This window comes from Papaver somniferum, chromosome 7 (genome assembly GCF_003573695.1).
Source record: "Papaver somniferum cultivar HN1 chromosome 7, ASM357369v1, whole genome shotgun sequence".
NCBI lineage: Eukaryota > Viridiplantae > Streptophyta > Magnoliopsida > Ranunculales > Papaveraceae > Papaver > Papaver somniferum.
Window position 1 is genome coordinate 4,912,222 of NC_039364.1, and position 17,670 is coordinate 4,929,891.

General features: G+C 35.0%; 1 protein-coding gene across 1 annotated transcript; it reads right to left on the reverse strand.

The window, feature by feature from the left end:
- Window positions 1-6,140: 6,140 nt before the first annotated feature.
- On the reverse strand, window positions 6,141-7,652 carry LOC113300480 (protein ALP1-like). Its single transcript, XM_026549684.1, has one exon. The coding sequence runs from the start codon at window positions 7,587-7,589 to the stop codon at window positions 6,246-6,248; it is 1,344 nt and encodes a 447-aa protein (XP_026405469.1). The 5' UTR covers window positions 7,590-7,652; the 3' UTR covers window positions 6,141-6,245.
- Window positions 7,653-17,670: the final 10,018 nt, after the last annotated feature.

Below are 17,670 nucleotides of genomic sequence, written 5' to 3' on the forward strand. Positions count from 1 at the left end.
GTAGGGAGCATTAGATGGAGGACTTGACATTCCTCGCAATGACAAAAGGGTTGCTGGTTTAGTAAACCAATTGTGTACAAACAAGGCGGTCTCATTCCTAGAAACTTTTTCTTTCTTTTTTTTTAGCTTAAATTTTCCGGTTCTGTCTATTTAGGATTTCCTATCCAAGTATGTTTAGGCACTGTTACCCGAGTTTCTATCCAAGTATGTTAAGGAATTATTACCCGAGCCGGAGTTTTGTAATTCCCTTGCCTATATAAGGACGCCTATTATTGTAGAGAACACAATTCTACACATTCAACTTTCTTAGGCATCTTTTCGGGATATCCCGAAATCAAGTTTTCCTAGCTTTGAGTTGGTATTATCTTTGTACTTCTAGGTTATTGACATTCATCTAGACTAGTAGTTTTCTGTATCACTTAATAATGAAGGAGGTCAACAAGCGCATCAAGACGGCACTAAGGGTGGTTCTATACATTGCATTCATTGCCTAATTTAATGCTCCTGATTATACAGGAGAGATCCTTCGCTCCGGCAAGGGTTTGAATCATATATGGGTGGAAATTTAACTCGAGTACATGATTCATAAGGTGTTATAACTGATCCTACATTGCTAAAGAATGCCGAAGCAGTCATAAGCTTATTTGAAAGTCCGCCTGCACTACGTTCTAACTTAACAGCTTTTGTTGATTATGTGAAAGCTTTAGTTAAAGTTCATAGGCTAAAAGAAGGTGAACTTCTCAGCGCATTGAAAACAGGTAATTATTAGTTGTTTTAATAATGGTTCACGAGTAATGGTAATCTCCGGATTCTTAATCATGTCCTGTAATATATTGACTGTTCCATATTGTATTGAAACTGTAAGGGCTTCCTGCAGGTGCACCCAGATACCCCATTCTTTCAATCTTTTAGATATATATATATATATATATATATATATCTTAAAACTGATTAGAAACCTAATATGTTTTGCACCAATCTTTGCCTGGCATAAATTTTGGTTTTCTTTTTGGTTTTTGTATCAATTTTTGCTGAGAATCGGGTCTAACTTGCCAACTGGACAATATCTACGCTTCTTGTTATAATCACTAATTTCAAGTTTTATCCGGGACTTGCAACAGTTTTTGTTAACAAAGCGATGTTTTCAGGTTTGTCCAATGCCGGTGTTCTTGGAACTGCTAGCGCTCCTATTCACATGGTGACAGTAGAACAAGGGGATTTCAAGACGAAGTTATGGCATTGCCAGCACCAACAGCTGCACTACAGTGAGTTTGTTGGCTGTAATAATTTTCTTAACTAGCAGGTACTTCACTCTCATTCAATTATGTACTCTTTGCTTCAGAATCGGTAATGCTGGTGCTTTGAGGATGAAGTTGAATGACTTTTATGTTTTAATATATATACAAGTAACCTAGCTTATGTCCATTTATTTTATTTTACTTTCATGATGGAGGAAACTGATCTATACACACTTGTCGGCCTTGTGCACCGATTCAAACCCTCCCAGAAGATTCGCCATTCAGGAAATCCATACTATTAGTTATCTTGCGTTGATTTTCATTCAACAATAGAAACTTGATTACTTTGTCTTCATAACTGAAACTAATCAGATCATATTTTGTCTGATTTCAGCCATTACCTGTTGTGAACCCACCTATTTCCAGATGAAACCCTGGGAGTCCAAGAACTTAGAGGAGGAGAGAATATGAAACACAACCCAGAAGACATAAAAAGTGTACGTGGCACCTGTGGCATACAAGGGCATAACAAGACTACTAGTCAGGCTGGGAAACAACTAAGGCAAGAAGAGGTTTTCAAGTTGCAAGCGCAATTGGTGGGTCTAATAGTGATCTTTGCAGAGGTTCAACTGGATCAGATGCTACTTCTACTATCACAGCTGTGTCGAGAGGAGCTCGTGGCAAAGCTACACTAACAACCGAAGGTATTCTTATGAACTAACTTTCATATTGTCAAATTCAGAAACTTGGATTCTTCACCAAAGTTGGTATTTATCTTTGAATCAACCAAATAATTGTATGGTTTATTATATTTCATCTGTTACAAGCTGATATATATGAATATATCTTGATGGATTGTGATGATGAATAATGAGGTGTTTATGAGATTCTTTCGGTATGAAAAGTTGGGTCTTTTAGTTGATCTACAATGGTATATGAAGGTGTAGAAATCCGTCGGAATTATCGTCGGATTTTTTTTTACCTGAAATTAATTATCGTCCTAATTTTCCTTTTACCTGTAAATTAGTTTGCAACGTATATAATTGTTTCTCAAATTAGAGTAATACGTTGCCTAAATTATTGTAAGTGTTGCATAAATTAAAGAATCCGTTGCTCAAAAACGTTGGTAAAGCGGGTGACCAACGTTTTTATGCGTTACACAAAATTAATTAAACAACGGATATAAGCGTTGCACTCAAATTTGCTACGCCATATTTCCAACGGATATATGCGTTGGAAATATAATTAAACTAAATGAATCAAGAAACATGTGCTTCAAGAACAGCCATTCGAGATATGGTCTGAGAAAGGCGTTCAATCATGAGTCTCTCATTTTCCACGTCTGCTTCTTCTTTGGCCTCTGCCTCCTGCATATCAATTAGTATATGTAAGCCCATAACAGAGACCTAGAATGATACTTGCATATAAGGCCTCCAGCAATAATCCAAAAACTTATATTACCTGGAGCCGAGAGTTAAGGGATCGCTCCACTCCAGCCCAAGCTTCTTCCCCTCTAGCAGTTGTCTCCTGAAAGCATACATTAAATATACAAAGCTCAAATCTCATCCTCCTCTCACCATAATTTAAGCGGGTATACAAATCCTTATTAATGAATTTCATGACTACGGTATCACATGGACAGAAGAAAAAGAACCCGCATAGCTTCTATCTGCCCCAGGAGTGGCCTCGCAGACTCATGAATTTGTTTAACCAGCTCCTCACACCGATGCTCACTTTCCTAAAAACAAAATGTAAAATAAAGCATGGCATCAATAAAGATGACTGTAAACAGCATTAACATAAGAAGCCAGTACAAAGTCAGGAGGTATTAGGGTTTGCCTACAATTTCGCCTCTTTTTCTCCACAGGGTAATCGAAAACACCTTCTTGAAAGTGATGAAACGAAATAATAGTAATTGAAATGCTTAGACGGAATTTAAGCACCTTCTTCAAATTATCCATTACTAAAATAACAACAATTACAGACAAAAAAAAAGAGTAATGGAAATTTAATGAAACCAACCATGAGTAACACTGGAACGGGCAGATGATTTACAATAACCACATGAACTCTTTCTTCTACCAACGAAATTTTTGATCTACAATTAAACTACAATTAACCACCAGAAGAGATTAACAAAGAAAATAAAGTTAGGGTTATGTATAATCAACGAAAAGCAGACAAGGAATTGTTACAAACCTGGATAAGGATAATTGAGAGATTCGGAAATTGCTGTCTCGAGTAAGATTCTTTTTTTCCCAAATTTGTGACCCTAAATTTCACAATCAAACTAAAATTGGACTCATTAAGATTAATATAACTTCTACTCAAACAATACCCATCTAAGATTTTATCAATTATACCCGATCAATCGAAGTTATTAATAAACCATAATTTCAATTATCTGGATGAGCTCTTCTGGTTGATATAATTTTCTCTCTTGCTCTTGGCCATCATCAATCATCAGATTTCATCTTCAATGTCACGTCAATTCTCTAATAAACTTCAGAAACCCTAACTCTGATTTCTTTTCTTCAATCTTATTTTCTAATTCACTTCAATCCCAACTATAATATTTCCCTTAAACCCCGATTTCATCTTCCAAAGCTTTTCTAAATTCTTCCTACGAAACCCTAGTTTCTAAAACTTGTTCACCCTATCTTCTTTTTCCTTTGATTCGAGACTACTACATCCACCAATTATCCATGTCACTCAACTTTTCTCACTGATTCCTCTATTTCATCTACCAAACCCTAGTTTTCTTCTCCAAGACCAATAACAGCATCACCGGAGTTGTTCTTTATCAATTCTAGTTACAACTGAACTCCAGTCCAATCCCTTATTTGTTACATCAGCTCGTGTTCATCACAATCTCACATAACATAATCGACTATAGAATTAACGCATGCGGAGAACAGGTGGAGAACTGAAGTTCTTCAGAGATGCAGATCCAGAATAAAAGAACGGAAAATTTTTGTGGTTGAGAAATGAGATAATGAAAGACAAGCCCGTCCACTTCTTGACTCTTAAGGGTGGAAACAAAAACTAGATAACTTGACCAAACTTTGACTTGGGTGTATTTGCTGCCCCTAGTATTCCCGACCACATGCGTACTTCGCATGCTTGATCACCAAACAGTTGTTATTCGCAACTTCCTGCTCGCCGTTGCGAAATTAGCAACGCCAGTCTGCTGTTCCGAATATGAGTTGCAAATTCCTTAAAATGGTGTAGTGTTAATTAATACTCGATTATTTAATAAACTCTCTTAAATAATATTTTTGGCAGGTCCCGAGTCGGGGACAACCTGCCAAATTAATAATTCACTAAAATTATAAGATAATGCTTTTTTAATTACCCATGTAGGACCCATATGAAATATAAATTAATAATGCATTATCTATATATATATATATATTCAATACATTAATGATTTACGAAGAATTTTTGAAAAATAATTTAATTGTCTTCTGTTTTTTTGCTAAAATCAATATCGCATTGAATTTCATCTCTAATTTTTTTTATCATCTCCTGAAAAAGAAAAATAATAAACCTTAGAACTTCTTCCTTCTTCTTGCTCAGATCTAGTCCTTTTGGGCTAGATCTGAGCAAGGATTTTTAGTTCTTATGAATAAGAATAAATCAATTTGCATTTTTAGGTTTTATTTTCGTTGTCTTTGGTGTCTATGGACACATTTCTTTGTTGTTTGGGTGATTTTTTCTTCGTCTTTTTGACCATTTTTTCTTCGCTTTAATAGCGATTCTTTCAAATTTCCATGGTGTTTCTTGGCTTGCTATTCTCGATTCATGAAGAACATCAATGATTATGCTTGGCGTCGCTTTGGATTCATCTTCAACAAAAGGAATTTAGGGAACCCGGATTCATTTGGATCTACAAGATTTTTGGCAAAATACTCCATTTTGTTTGGAGCATCTCTTATTGAAGATGATAATCATTTTAAATGGTTCGGAGTTGTTTCCGGTTCACACCATCATTCATCACTACTACGTCTACAAAAATTGGATGTCTTTGCGGTTCATGGCTCTTTCTCTTCGCGATGTACTTGCAATTGGTGTTATCATTTGTATTTGGGTTTTCATTATCTTGTATTTTGGTGTTTTTGATAATCTTATAAGCATTCATGTAATCATCATTTTGGTTTGAATGAATTGAAATGTGATTTTATCAAAAAAAAAAAAGTAAGAATTTTTGGTGTTCTTGGATTATCATTGTTGTGCTTGCATAATGCTTTACGAATTTCATCGGTCATTGTTGATTTTTTAACACCTTTAAGATGAGAAGCCATATTGTGTCTATGATTTGTTTGTGTTAGTAGTATGATTACATATTGTATTTATATAAAATATTTTTTTATTTGTTAGTAGTATGATTTCATATTGTATTTTTATATGATTATTTTTTTTTGATGATAAATAAAAATTTATATATAAAAAATATGATTTGATATTGTGTTTATAAAAATATATGATTTGATATTGTGTTCATATAAGAAATAAAAAATATAATTGGATATTAAGTTTATAAAAATATGATTTGATATATTGATATCCTATTTATATAGGAAATATAAAAAATATGATATGGTATTTTGCTTGTACAGAAACTAATTATTTGATATAAAATTTATCTATAAATTAATAATTAATAATTTATCGGTTAATTAATATCGTGCTTAGTTAATAAATTTTGATGATCCTGAGAACATTAATTTATAGAGTTTCTACTGTATATCACTTCAATTGATATGGAGAGTATTAAAAGATAGTCTTATGATGGAGGCCGGCAGGTAATAGGGGCCAAGAAGCAAAGATTGTCGATGTCGATAACAAACAACGAATACAATGAAAAAGTTGGAAATACACATTTCTGCATCAGAATCTGAATAAAACTAAAGGGATGTATCAATTTTATTTTTTTTGTTTCCAGAAAGAATTACAGACCATGAACTTGGAGAATACAAAAAATATAAAGTTACTAAGAAACTGGCACTATTGAAAAGATGTACCTGCAAGACCATGGTGCAATAGATTATGAGCAATATTATCCCGCGCTTGCACTGAACTTGTTGATCTAATTAAACTACTTGGAGCAATCATTTCATCATCAAAAAGCTCGAATCTCAGTTCCGAATCCATTTCTTCGTTTCTCATTTCACAAATATTATGCAAAACACAACACGCTCCAAGAACAGCAGGCAAATCTTGTAGCTTGACCTCGGTTCGTTTGCGCAAACAAGTCCATCTCCCTTTTAATCTTGTAAATGCTTCTTTAGAAACTCGTTGTACTTCATGAATTTTCTCATTAAACGCGTGTTGTGTCCAAGTTAAATGTTGCTGAGTGTAGGGAACTAGAACCCAATCTGTTAACCGATAACCAGTAGTCCCAGCAATCCAAACATCTTTTAGTAATCCTCCGTTAGCTCTTTGATACAAAGCTGATTTTGCGAGAATTTGATCATCCGACATTGACCCAGGCCAACCAATGCAACAATCAGTAAAAACACCTTTATGATCTACAACACCTTGAACTGTAATCGAATACGATGTCTTCTGATTCCTTTCCGTATGTCGTCTATTGAAATAAGCGGACACGCTAATTTTCGGCGCGATAATCGGTATATGAGTAGTATACATTGAACCAACAACATTTGGTATACCAGAAATCTTTTCAAAATTTTCCTTGACATTATCTAATGCTTCAGCACTAGACCATTGCAAATACTTTGGCATCAAAACAGTTTTAATAGCCGAACACACTTCAAGAACAAGTTTATGACAAGTAGAAATACCTAAACCAAATTTTTTAGAAACAAGTCTAAGTGGTTCACCTGTTGCTAATCTCCAAATGCAAACAGCAACCCTTTGTTGAACTGGTATTGCAGCTCTTAGCATTGTATCTTCTTTCGCAACAACCGAACTCAGCTGTTCGCAGATCATATCAAATGTCGATCTACTCATTCTGAACGCTTTCCGGAATTCCGCTTCGGGGAAATCAGGATGATTACAACTATCCCACCATGCTGTCGACCTATCTTTGACCCATAGTCTTCTGTGACCGCCAGTAGAACCTGACAAAGTATTCGGCCCGGCGGATACAATGAGCTTAGGCGGAGTTGCCGTAATTCGTGGACGTTTCCGATTACCTTCCGGCTCTTCTTTTATTTTCAACTCATCATGTTCTTGCATATTAGAATGGATATCAAGCATGGTTTCTGATTTTTCTTTCTCTTGTTCTAGATTGTGTATGTTTCCCTTCTTTTTTCTTGTTGCTGTTGAGATTTTCTTCTTGTTTTGCATGTCTCTTATTTGGGTAACAAATTTTTCTTGGAACATACTCTAATCTCTTCTTGGGTTTTGAAGAAATTTGATTTTAAGGTTGAGATGTGTGAACACAGATGGGATATGGGGAAGAGAGGAAAAACAAATATAAAGATGGAGTGAACATAAAGAGAGAAATGAGAAGACCAAATTGTGGAAACGTGGGTGATGTGTGAACACAGCTACGATTTTTGGTTTTTATATTAGGTTGATGTTATTTTCAATCCCAATGCGGCTAAGGGATGTGTTTGACTTTCTAAATAGAGTAATACTTTTCATCATTTGCGTAAAAAAAATCCTCTCTGTCAGCTAGTACCAAGTGCGGAACCAAGGGTTGATTAACCCGGTTCTAGCCTCCCTAAATTCGTAAAAATAGTACAGAAATCTTTATTTTATTGTGTTTTTTGTATTTAGTCCACCCTAGTATTTAGTCCACTATAAGTCCCTTATTTTTACAAATTTATTTTAATCTTTCCTAGAATTTTTTTTCTGGCTCCGCTCGCCACTAGCTAGTAGGAGGTAAATGAAAAGGTTCACTTGTCTTTACGTTATGTAGAAATGAAAATATAAATTTTCATATCCTAAAAGATAAATATCATTCAAGAAATGGTCACAAGTTTACAATTTCAGCTAAACTGTAGCCAAAAGATTATAGTACGGAAAGTTTAAAAATCATTGATCTACTATTTTTGGTTCACTTGGTTTTATTGAGCTTTTGTAATGCAATCAACCCTGAGACTTTACACACCTCTCAGTTAATACTCCCTTGCCAATAGGAGTAGTGACAAGCGAAAGGTTCCAGACTAACCCCATAACAGATTGACCACTGTGAATATCACAGCCTGTTTTAATAAAGGAACTAGTTAGATGGGAAATCGGAAATAACGCGGTTGCTTTCTTGTCGATGTGTTTAGACTTTTTTTTCTTTTTTAATTGAAACTAAGCAAGTTGTCGTCGAAACTCAAAGACCACACAGGGAAAGAAGATGATGACTCGATGGATATCTTATTCAGTTATTCTTTTCGTTAGTGGTGGTGAGAACATGAATTTTGAAATTGAAAAAGAAAGCGAAAGAAAAGTGGTTTTTGATAAATTTCAATGGTTTCATACCAGTTGGAAAATGTTGCAAACACAAAACACAACAAAGTCAATGAACAGGTTCAGGTTAGGTAATAGTAGTGTAAGTTTGTGTTGGATTAACTTCAACATAGAGTCACTAACAAGCTGGTTAGGACAAGATTAGGAAATTGATGTAATCTTAAGAGAATTAGAAGTCATCTAATTCTAAGAAAAGGAAAGACATGTAATAAGGTAATAGGATTAGGAAAAGGAATTCATAGTTCTATATATATATGATCACCAAAGTTGTGGTTGATCATATGAGCAAGATTAGAGCTTGTGTTTAGTTTTGAGAGATTTTCTAAACATCAATAAAGAGAGTTGTCTTTATATAAGCTAAGTTTCATCTTGCAGTTGCCATTAATTGGTATCAGACCTTGTTTCTGAGCCATGGAAAACGAAACCACCATTGTGGATGCAAAACAGTTCACGCCACCATCAATACAAGTTTCAATCCTCAACGCCACAAACTACACAGTATGGGCCTTGAGAATGAAGGTACTGATGAAAATCTACAAGGTGTGGGATACAATTGAACCAGGAATAGATGATGCAGATAAGAACAACATCGCTATAGGATTACTCTTTCAAGCAATACCAGAATATCTTGTTCTACAAGTTGGTGAACAGGAAACTTCAAAGAAAATTGGGGATGCAATAAAGGCACGTAATCTCGGAGCTGATCGAGTTAAAGAAGCCCGTCTGCAAACCTTAATGTCTGAATTTGAAAGAGTGAAGATGAAAGACACTGATACTATTGATAGCTTTGCAGGAAAGCTATCAGAGATAGCCTCAAAAGCTGCGTCACTTGGACAATTCATTGATGAAGATAAACTGGTAAATAAGTTTCTCAATAGTTTACCAAGATCCAAGTATATTCATATCATATCTTCTCTCGAACAAGTCTTAGATATAAAGAAGACTAGCTATGAAGATATAATTGGAAGATTGAAAGCATATGAAGAGATAATCCTTGATGAAGAAAACAATGGAGAAACTCAAGGAAAACTCTTGTACACAAACTCTTACCAACAAAACTCTGCGACAAGAGGAAGAGGTCGTGGAAGAGGTGGTAGAGTAAACAGAGGCCGATGAAGGGGAGGAAGGTTTAACTCACAAGATAGAACAACAAGTCAGAATGATCAAAACCAAGGGAAAGAAAAGAAGGATAGATCAAAAATTATTTGTGTACAAGAGTTTTCCTGCACGAAGTTGTATGCCCTGAAAGAATACAAAAGATGGAAGAAACAAACAAGAATGAAACAAGGGAAGCAGATACAACTCTTTTCATGCACGAAGTTGTATTCTTAAACGAAGGGAAACTAATACCAAAGAACTACGAATCAAAGGATGGTGAAGAAGGAATCTGGTATTTAGATAATGGAGCGAGCAATCACATAACTGGTAAGAGACACTACTTTTCTGAACTCAATGAGAAAATCAAAGGACAAGTGAAGTTTGGGGATGGATCTTCTGTAGAAATTGAAGGGAAATGATCAATTCTATTTCAGAGCAAGACCGGAGAACATAATCTTGTCACAAACATCTACTTCATCCCAAACTTACAAAGCAACATTCTAAGTTTAGGACAAGCTACAGAAGTTGGATGTGATGTTAGAATGCGACAAGATTATCTAACAGTTCATGACCCAAGTGGAAGACTTTTAGTTAGAGTCTCACGCTCACAGAATAGACTCTACAAGATAAGTCTCATGATTGGAAGGCCATTGTGTCTGAATATGAGACTGGAAGATCAGACATGGAAATGGCATGCAAGATTATGACACATAAGCTTTAGAACTTTAAAGGCAATGTCTCAGAACAAGATGGTTCGAGGACTACCACAGATAAACGATGAATCAAGGATATGTGAATCATATTTAGTTGGGAAACAAACGCGTCAAGGTTTTCCAAAAGCAACAACATTCAGAGCCTCAAAGCCATTAGAGCTTCTTCATGATGATTTATGTGGTCCTATTACACCACAAACCCTTGCAAATAACAAATACATATTTGTTATTATAGATGACTTCTCAAGATATATGTGGTTTATTCTTATGAAAGAAAAGAGTGAAGCATTTGACAGATTCAAAGCTTTCAGAAATCTGATAGAAAAAGAGTTAAAAGAGGAGGTCAAAATGCTTAGAACTGATAGAGGAGGAGAGTTCACTTCCTTAGAGTTAAACAAGTTCTGTGAGTCAAATGGAATCAAAAGGCAACTCACAACACCATATACACCACAACAAAACGGAGTGGTATAGAGGAGAAACATGACTCTAATGGAGATGACAAGAAATTCTTTAAAGGCTATGCAAGTTCCTAATTATCTATGGGGAGAAGCTGTACGACACTCCACATACCTAATAAACATGATACCTATGAAAGATCTGAAAGACATGACTCCATATGAAAGTTTGCGAAAGAGAAAACCAAACATAGATCATTTAAGTGTTTGGTTGCAAAGCATACGCAAAAGTTGATTCTGCAACTCTTAAGAACTGGATGATCGATATCAGACTCTTCTGCATCTAGGAATTGAGCATGGATCCAAAGCTTACAGATTATTCAATCCAACAACGAAAAGAGTAATAGTGAGTCGAGATGTGGTATTCGATGAAAAAGCAAACTGGAACTGGAAAGAAACTAATGATGGACTAAGTAGGGATCCAGGAATGTTTCACATGAGACGGGGTCAAGTAATTGATGAAGGCGAAAGACCCATAATCATCAATACCAATGGAAACAATGATGTTAATCAAGAAGAAGAAGAGAATAATGAAAACACTGAGAATAAAGAAGAAGAAGAAGAAGAAGAAGAAGAAGAAGAGGAGATCGATGAAATAACTCAACCCATTCCACTGCGAAAATCAACAAGACAGACATAAAAGCCACAATATCTGGAGGATTATGTTCTTCAAGATGCAGAAGAATGTGAGATTATGCTACTTTCTGTTAATGATGAACCAAGGAATTTTCATGCAGAATCCACGCAAGTCTCATGGTGATGTAATAAAGCAGATATTGAGATATCTAAGAGGAACAATCAGCTGTGGATTGAAGTATGGTCGAGGAGGATCAAAAGGAATTGTTGGATATAGTGACAACAATCATAATATTGACCAAGATGATGGAAAAGGTACAACTGGTCATATATTTTATCTAGGAGAAGCACCTATTACATGGTGTTCACAGAAGAAAGACAATGTTGCCCTCTTATCTTGTGAAGCTGAGTTTATGGCTGCAATAGAAGTAGCTAAACAATCAATATGGCTTCAAGAATTATTGGGTGAAATCAAAGGAAGAGAACCTGAAAAAGTTCTCATCAAGATTGATAATAGGTCTGCAATTGCAGTCACTAAAAATCCAGTGTTTCATGAAGACGAAACACATTCACAAAAGGTATCATTTCATACGAGAATGTATCGAGAAGGAGATCATCAACGTTGAACACATACCAGGAACTGAGCAGAAAGCAGATATATTAACAAAGGCATTAGCTCGGATCAAGTTTGAAGAAATGAGGAAATTAATAGGAGTACAAGATTTTTCACAAGCACAGTTGAAGCTTAAGGGGGAGAATGTTGGATTAACTTCAACATAGAAGTCATTAACAAGCTGGTTAGGACAAGATTAGGAAATTGATGTAATCCTAAGGGAATTAGAAGTCATCTAGTTCTAAGAAAAGGAAAGACATGTAATAAGGTAATAGGACTAGGAAAAGGAATTCATAGTTTTATATATATATGATCACCAAAATTGTGGTTGATCATATGAGCAAGATTAGAGCTTGTGTTTAGTTTTGAGAGATTTTCTAAACATCAATAAAAAGAGTTGTCTTTATATAAACTAAGTTTCATCTTACAGTTGTCATTAGTTTGGCACTATTAGCATCATTTTTAGTCAAACCCCCTTTCTCTTTTAAACCTTTAGACTGCTCCAGGGTCCATCCACCGAAAAAGAAAAAAAAAATAGAGAAAAAATAGACTATCAAGATCCAGACTTAAGTTAATTGAGTGTATGGAGTAAATTGGAAGTCAAGCTACTGTACCAAGTCTAAGATTTTATCAAATCGGTATGTAATTTTCAAAATGAGATGGGCTGTGATATTAGTAACTACTGCAGATGTGAGAATTATTTCATTCTTATGATGATCACGATTGGAAACAGAGATTATTATTGAAATGAAATGAAAAGTATCCAGACGTATTTATAGCAGTCGGGTAACACGGCCGGCTACACAAAACTAATTAAACTGACTACATAACGGACAAATTACAAGACTAAGGTCAATAAAATTTGACTGTTATACTTATTAGCCCCTTCAAGCTGATCGGGGCAACCACTACTCAGTTTATTGGGAAAGTTTGAATGGGCTATAAAAAAAAGTCCAAATAGTTTCAACTGATATCCGAGAACAAACAAGAATTGAAAACTACAGACAAACCCATTTTTTAAATTTTTCCAGTGTGAAACTCATACACAAAAATACTCAGACGTGCACCCATTTTCTGATATTCTATTTTTCTCATCTCTTCTTTGTCTCGTTTTCTACTGTTTTTCTTGTCTTTCTGTGGACCTCAATTCAAAGGAATTGGTCTTGATATTGTGTGAGTAATCTCTAGAAAAGTTTAGTATCTTGATGAATCGAGGGAGAAGGTGATGGTGCTGAAGTCGATTGAGCCCTGGAAGAAGAAGAAAAGGATAATCTAATTCAAGGTTTCGTTAATGATTGATATATTGTGTGAAATCGATTTAAATCGATCAATTGTCGATGGGTTTATTGTTAATTGGAGTAAAAATGGTTGTGAGAGGTTTAATTTTGGTTCTTTTAGGAAGTTGAATTTCACAGATAGGGTTTCAATGAATGGAAGATGAAGATTAGGGTTCCATGTGTATCGCACCTATATCTAACAGAAAGGTCTGTTCAACCTGTTCATACATTCCCAAAAAGAAAACTTAATTGTGAAGAAAAAACAATCCAGAGTACTGAAACTGTATGGCTGTGTTTGATAACATTTTAACTCATTCTTTGCATTGGATATTGCTAACAAAGCAGTTTAATTACAGTGTCTAAATTCAGCTCTAAAGAAGTCATCAAGGAACAGCATCAATTTGCGTCAAGGAAGAAATTGCAAACCTTAGCTGCATATTTTCTTACAGCTTCATTGTCCAGTTACACCTTCTATGTCTTCATGGAATTCTTGTTTGGTATATCTATCTCAAGTTGCTTGTGGTTTAGCTGATAAACCAAACAAGGATTCATTCTAGACATGGATGGAGGAGAAATGTTGATAATCAGTTGGCAGTGCGTCTACGATTTATACAAATATTACAATCTTGCAGAGGTAATTCTCTTTAATTGTAGCTCAATTTTCACCTCATATAAACCATACATTTTCTTAAAATAACTGTGTCTAATTTTAAGATCACATCATGCACAAGTCAAGCCTAATTCACGATATACGGGGATTCACGGCACCACATCAATGAAAACCATATGATGGTTCTTGTAGACTGGTTGATTAAGGTCCACAGGAAATTTGAACTCGCCCCTGAAACCCTTTGGCTTACCATCCATATTGTTGATTGATTGGTACCTTTCCACGCCCATTGTTGTAAAATAGGAGTTGCAGTAGTGTAGAGACCGACCATGAGCAGTTAATAAGCATCAGTTATTTGGTAGAAGTTCCATTTGAAATAATGATGAAATTGCTTACATACTAATGCAGGATTGGAGTGACCTCGTGCAGAACTTATACCAGAGAACTTTTGCGACTAAGATTCTCTTTATGTTTTTGACTAGTCTGAATTATTAACTCTTGTCTTGTATCTTGACTCTTCAGTACATTGAATGAGCACATTGAATATTCGTCGGAAACTTTTCATCAATTGAACGTCGTCCACATTTACCAGCCATCAGTAAACCCACTTGTCAGGCACAAAATATCTCTAGTCATTATCTTGTAGTTTGTCCCTCAGGTGTGAATGCATTATCAACCATAAAACTAGAAAAAATAAAGAAGATATTACGTGACCAGCATTTATGTATATGCACTAAGTGGGCATGAAGAACCTGTGATGTGATCAGAATTTATGCGGTCTGTGGTGGTGAGGTTGTTATGACTGCATAGTCTGTCATGAAATTAAGAAAATGTCTGCATAACATGTTGTGTAGTTGTTAAAATGGATGCATAACCTGTTATGCATCTAAAAATGTTGTTGCATAACTTGTTATGAAATCCAGAAAACAGTTTCGTAACACGTTATGCAACAACTTTTTTGTTACTATTGAAACCGACAAAAACAAAGACTGCATAACTTGTCATGCACCTAGAATAATATCTGCATAACATGTTATGCATTCGTGAAAATGGATGCATAACCTGTTATGCATCCGAAAATATGGCTGCATAATGCATTATGCATCGATAAAATTGTTACACAATCTTTTATGCATCGATAAAATTGTTACACAATCTTTTATGCATCGAGAAAATAGATGCATAACCTGACATGCATCCATAAATATGGATACATAATGCATTATGCATCAATTTTTTATGTATGCACTAAAATCAACCAAAACAATGGCTACATAACTTGTTATAGATGCATAACTTTGTTATGCAAATGCATAATTTGTTATGTAGTCGAGAAAATGGTTGCATAATTGGTTATGCGTCTGCAGAATGTGTTATGCATCTTATTTGGTGGCTACATAATGGTTATGCATCAAGTTTTCGAAAATTTTGCCTAAAATGATGATCACCTCCGATTTTTTCGTGAAAAACTAAAATTTGATATTGTTGTTTGTACTCGTTGCGTAGCTCTTTTAAAAAGATTTCTAACGATATAAAATTTGCAAAATTCTAAGGCGCGGTTTTTTAGATATGTTATATCCACGTTGTGTTGTCAATTATATCCCTGAAAAAATATTATGCATAACGAGTTATCCCTGAAAATATAGTATGCATCACGAGTTATGTATTCATTCTTAATAATTTCGAATAATTTTGGGTGTCACGATACCTAAAATTAATTGTGGGCTTGACAATGAGAATATTATTTCATTTGGGCCTGCATCTAATTTTCCCGGAAGGAAAACCGTCTCCAACTCTCCCAGTCTCCCTGATATCTCTTGCTTGACCTGTTATATTTTTAATAAGAAAACTCTAGTTAAGTTTCTCCTTTTATACGAAAGAAGATTATGTTTTTAACTTGCTTCGTTTTATATGAAAGAAGATTATCTCTCTGATATCTCAAACACTTTCATTCTTCCCAAACGCTTTAACTTGCTTCGTACCAAAAGTTGATAACATTAAGCCCTTCAAACCCGAATGCTAAATAACATCCATCAATGCATATTTGAATATTTGATATTTCAGATCCTTCGTACGTGAATACTTGAAAACAAAAATCTCCCACTTGTAACTTTGATCCTCTCTACCTTTACCATATCACTTATAAGGGAAATCGAACTCGAATTAGCTCGCATGACACCAGACTTTCCGATCGACGTAGAATGAAAGACGAAGTACAAAAGAAGCAAACGCAAAAGATGGAATAAGTAAAGCAAACAAAGAATTAACGTGATTCAAAAATATACAAAACATGTGTATATTGTCGACATCCGCCAAACGTTTACGAGTTCTTCTTCGTTGTTGTGGATCCCCATAATATTAGACACTTGAAAGGTAGGTAAGCCAAACTAACTTAGGACCACTTAGATCAAACCATAATTTCTCCAAAACTCATTTACATATTTTTTTTTTTTTTGAGGTTAACTTCATGTTCTTGGAAACGGCGTTTCTTATCGTCTCTTAACCGCCGCTCCACCACGGCCGAAGATATGGGTCAGCCAATACCAGGTATACCCATAAACCCGAGTATAAATGTGCTACTAATAGCCCATAAATAGTCCAGAGTAAAGGGGGCAGATTAGCACTCTCGGTCTCGGTGATATCCCTGGTTTGGATTTTTATTTTGTCAAACAGAAAACCCTAGTTAAGTTTTTCCTCTTATACGAAAGAAGAGGAAACATCAATGTCGAGCATTCCAGAGGATGTCTATCTTGATATCTTCTCAAGCTTATCAGTTAAACAATTACATAAATGTAAGTTTGCTTGCAAGTCTTGGTTCAAAATAATATCTAATCCTAGTTTTGTTAACCTGCACTGTAATCGTATCCAAAAGAACAATCCCAGTATCATGTTTTCTAACAAAGATTCGGAAAATAAGTGTTGGGAAATCAAGACCGTAGGTTATGATTCATTATGTTCCTCGTTAGAATTTGATCATGTTGTTGTTAAAACCAAGTTTCCATTTGAAACTTCATCCAGTGATTTTTTTTGAATTTTTTGGTCATTGTAATGGTCTGCTTTACTTTTGGAGTAATTATAGGACACGTTTTTGTCTTTGGAACCCAGCCACCAATGAGTACAAGATAATACCCAATCCTCAAAATAATATGTACGATATCCTAGTTTGTGGTTTTTGTTATGATTGCAAGATTGATGATTACAAGTTGATAATCTTTTGGAAATTATATGAAACCAGTGAGACCAACAGGTGTTTAGTGGATGTCTATACTCTAGGAAAGAATTTGTGGAGAAGTTGTCAAACTGAGATTGATATGTTGTATCCATATAGCAAAGAAGTTGTCAAACTAAGATTATCTCATCGTTATTTCATTTTGACCTATAATTTACGGGAAACAATTCATTTTTTTAGGGTTCATGTATAAGTTTTGATTGATCTCTCAATCTGTTTTTCCGATCTTAAAATATGATTTCATATTCATAATCAGCGAATCTGAATCTTCATTACTCATCAACTAATTTTGAAATGAAATACTTTCAAACACGGGATAATTTAGAAGTTTTCCCCGAGGACTTGAAAACAAGCATATGGGCTTAATTTAAGGTTCTTCATATGCACTTCATGTATGTGTTTCCATATTTGATATTTTTGATATGCC

Coding starts and splice junctions, on each gene's coding strand:
- LOC113300480 (XM_026549684.1), bottom strand. CDS start 7,589: ATGTTCCAAGAAAAATTTGTTACCCAAATAAGAGACATGCAAAACAAG.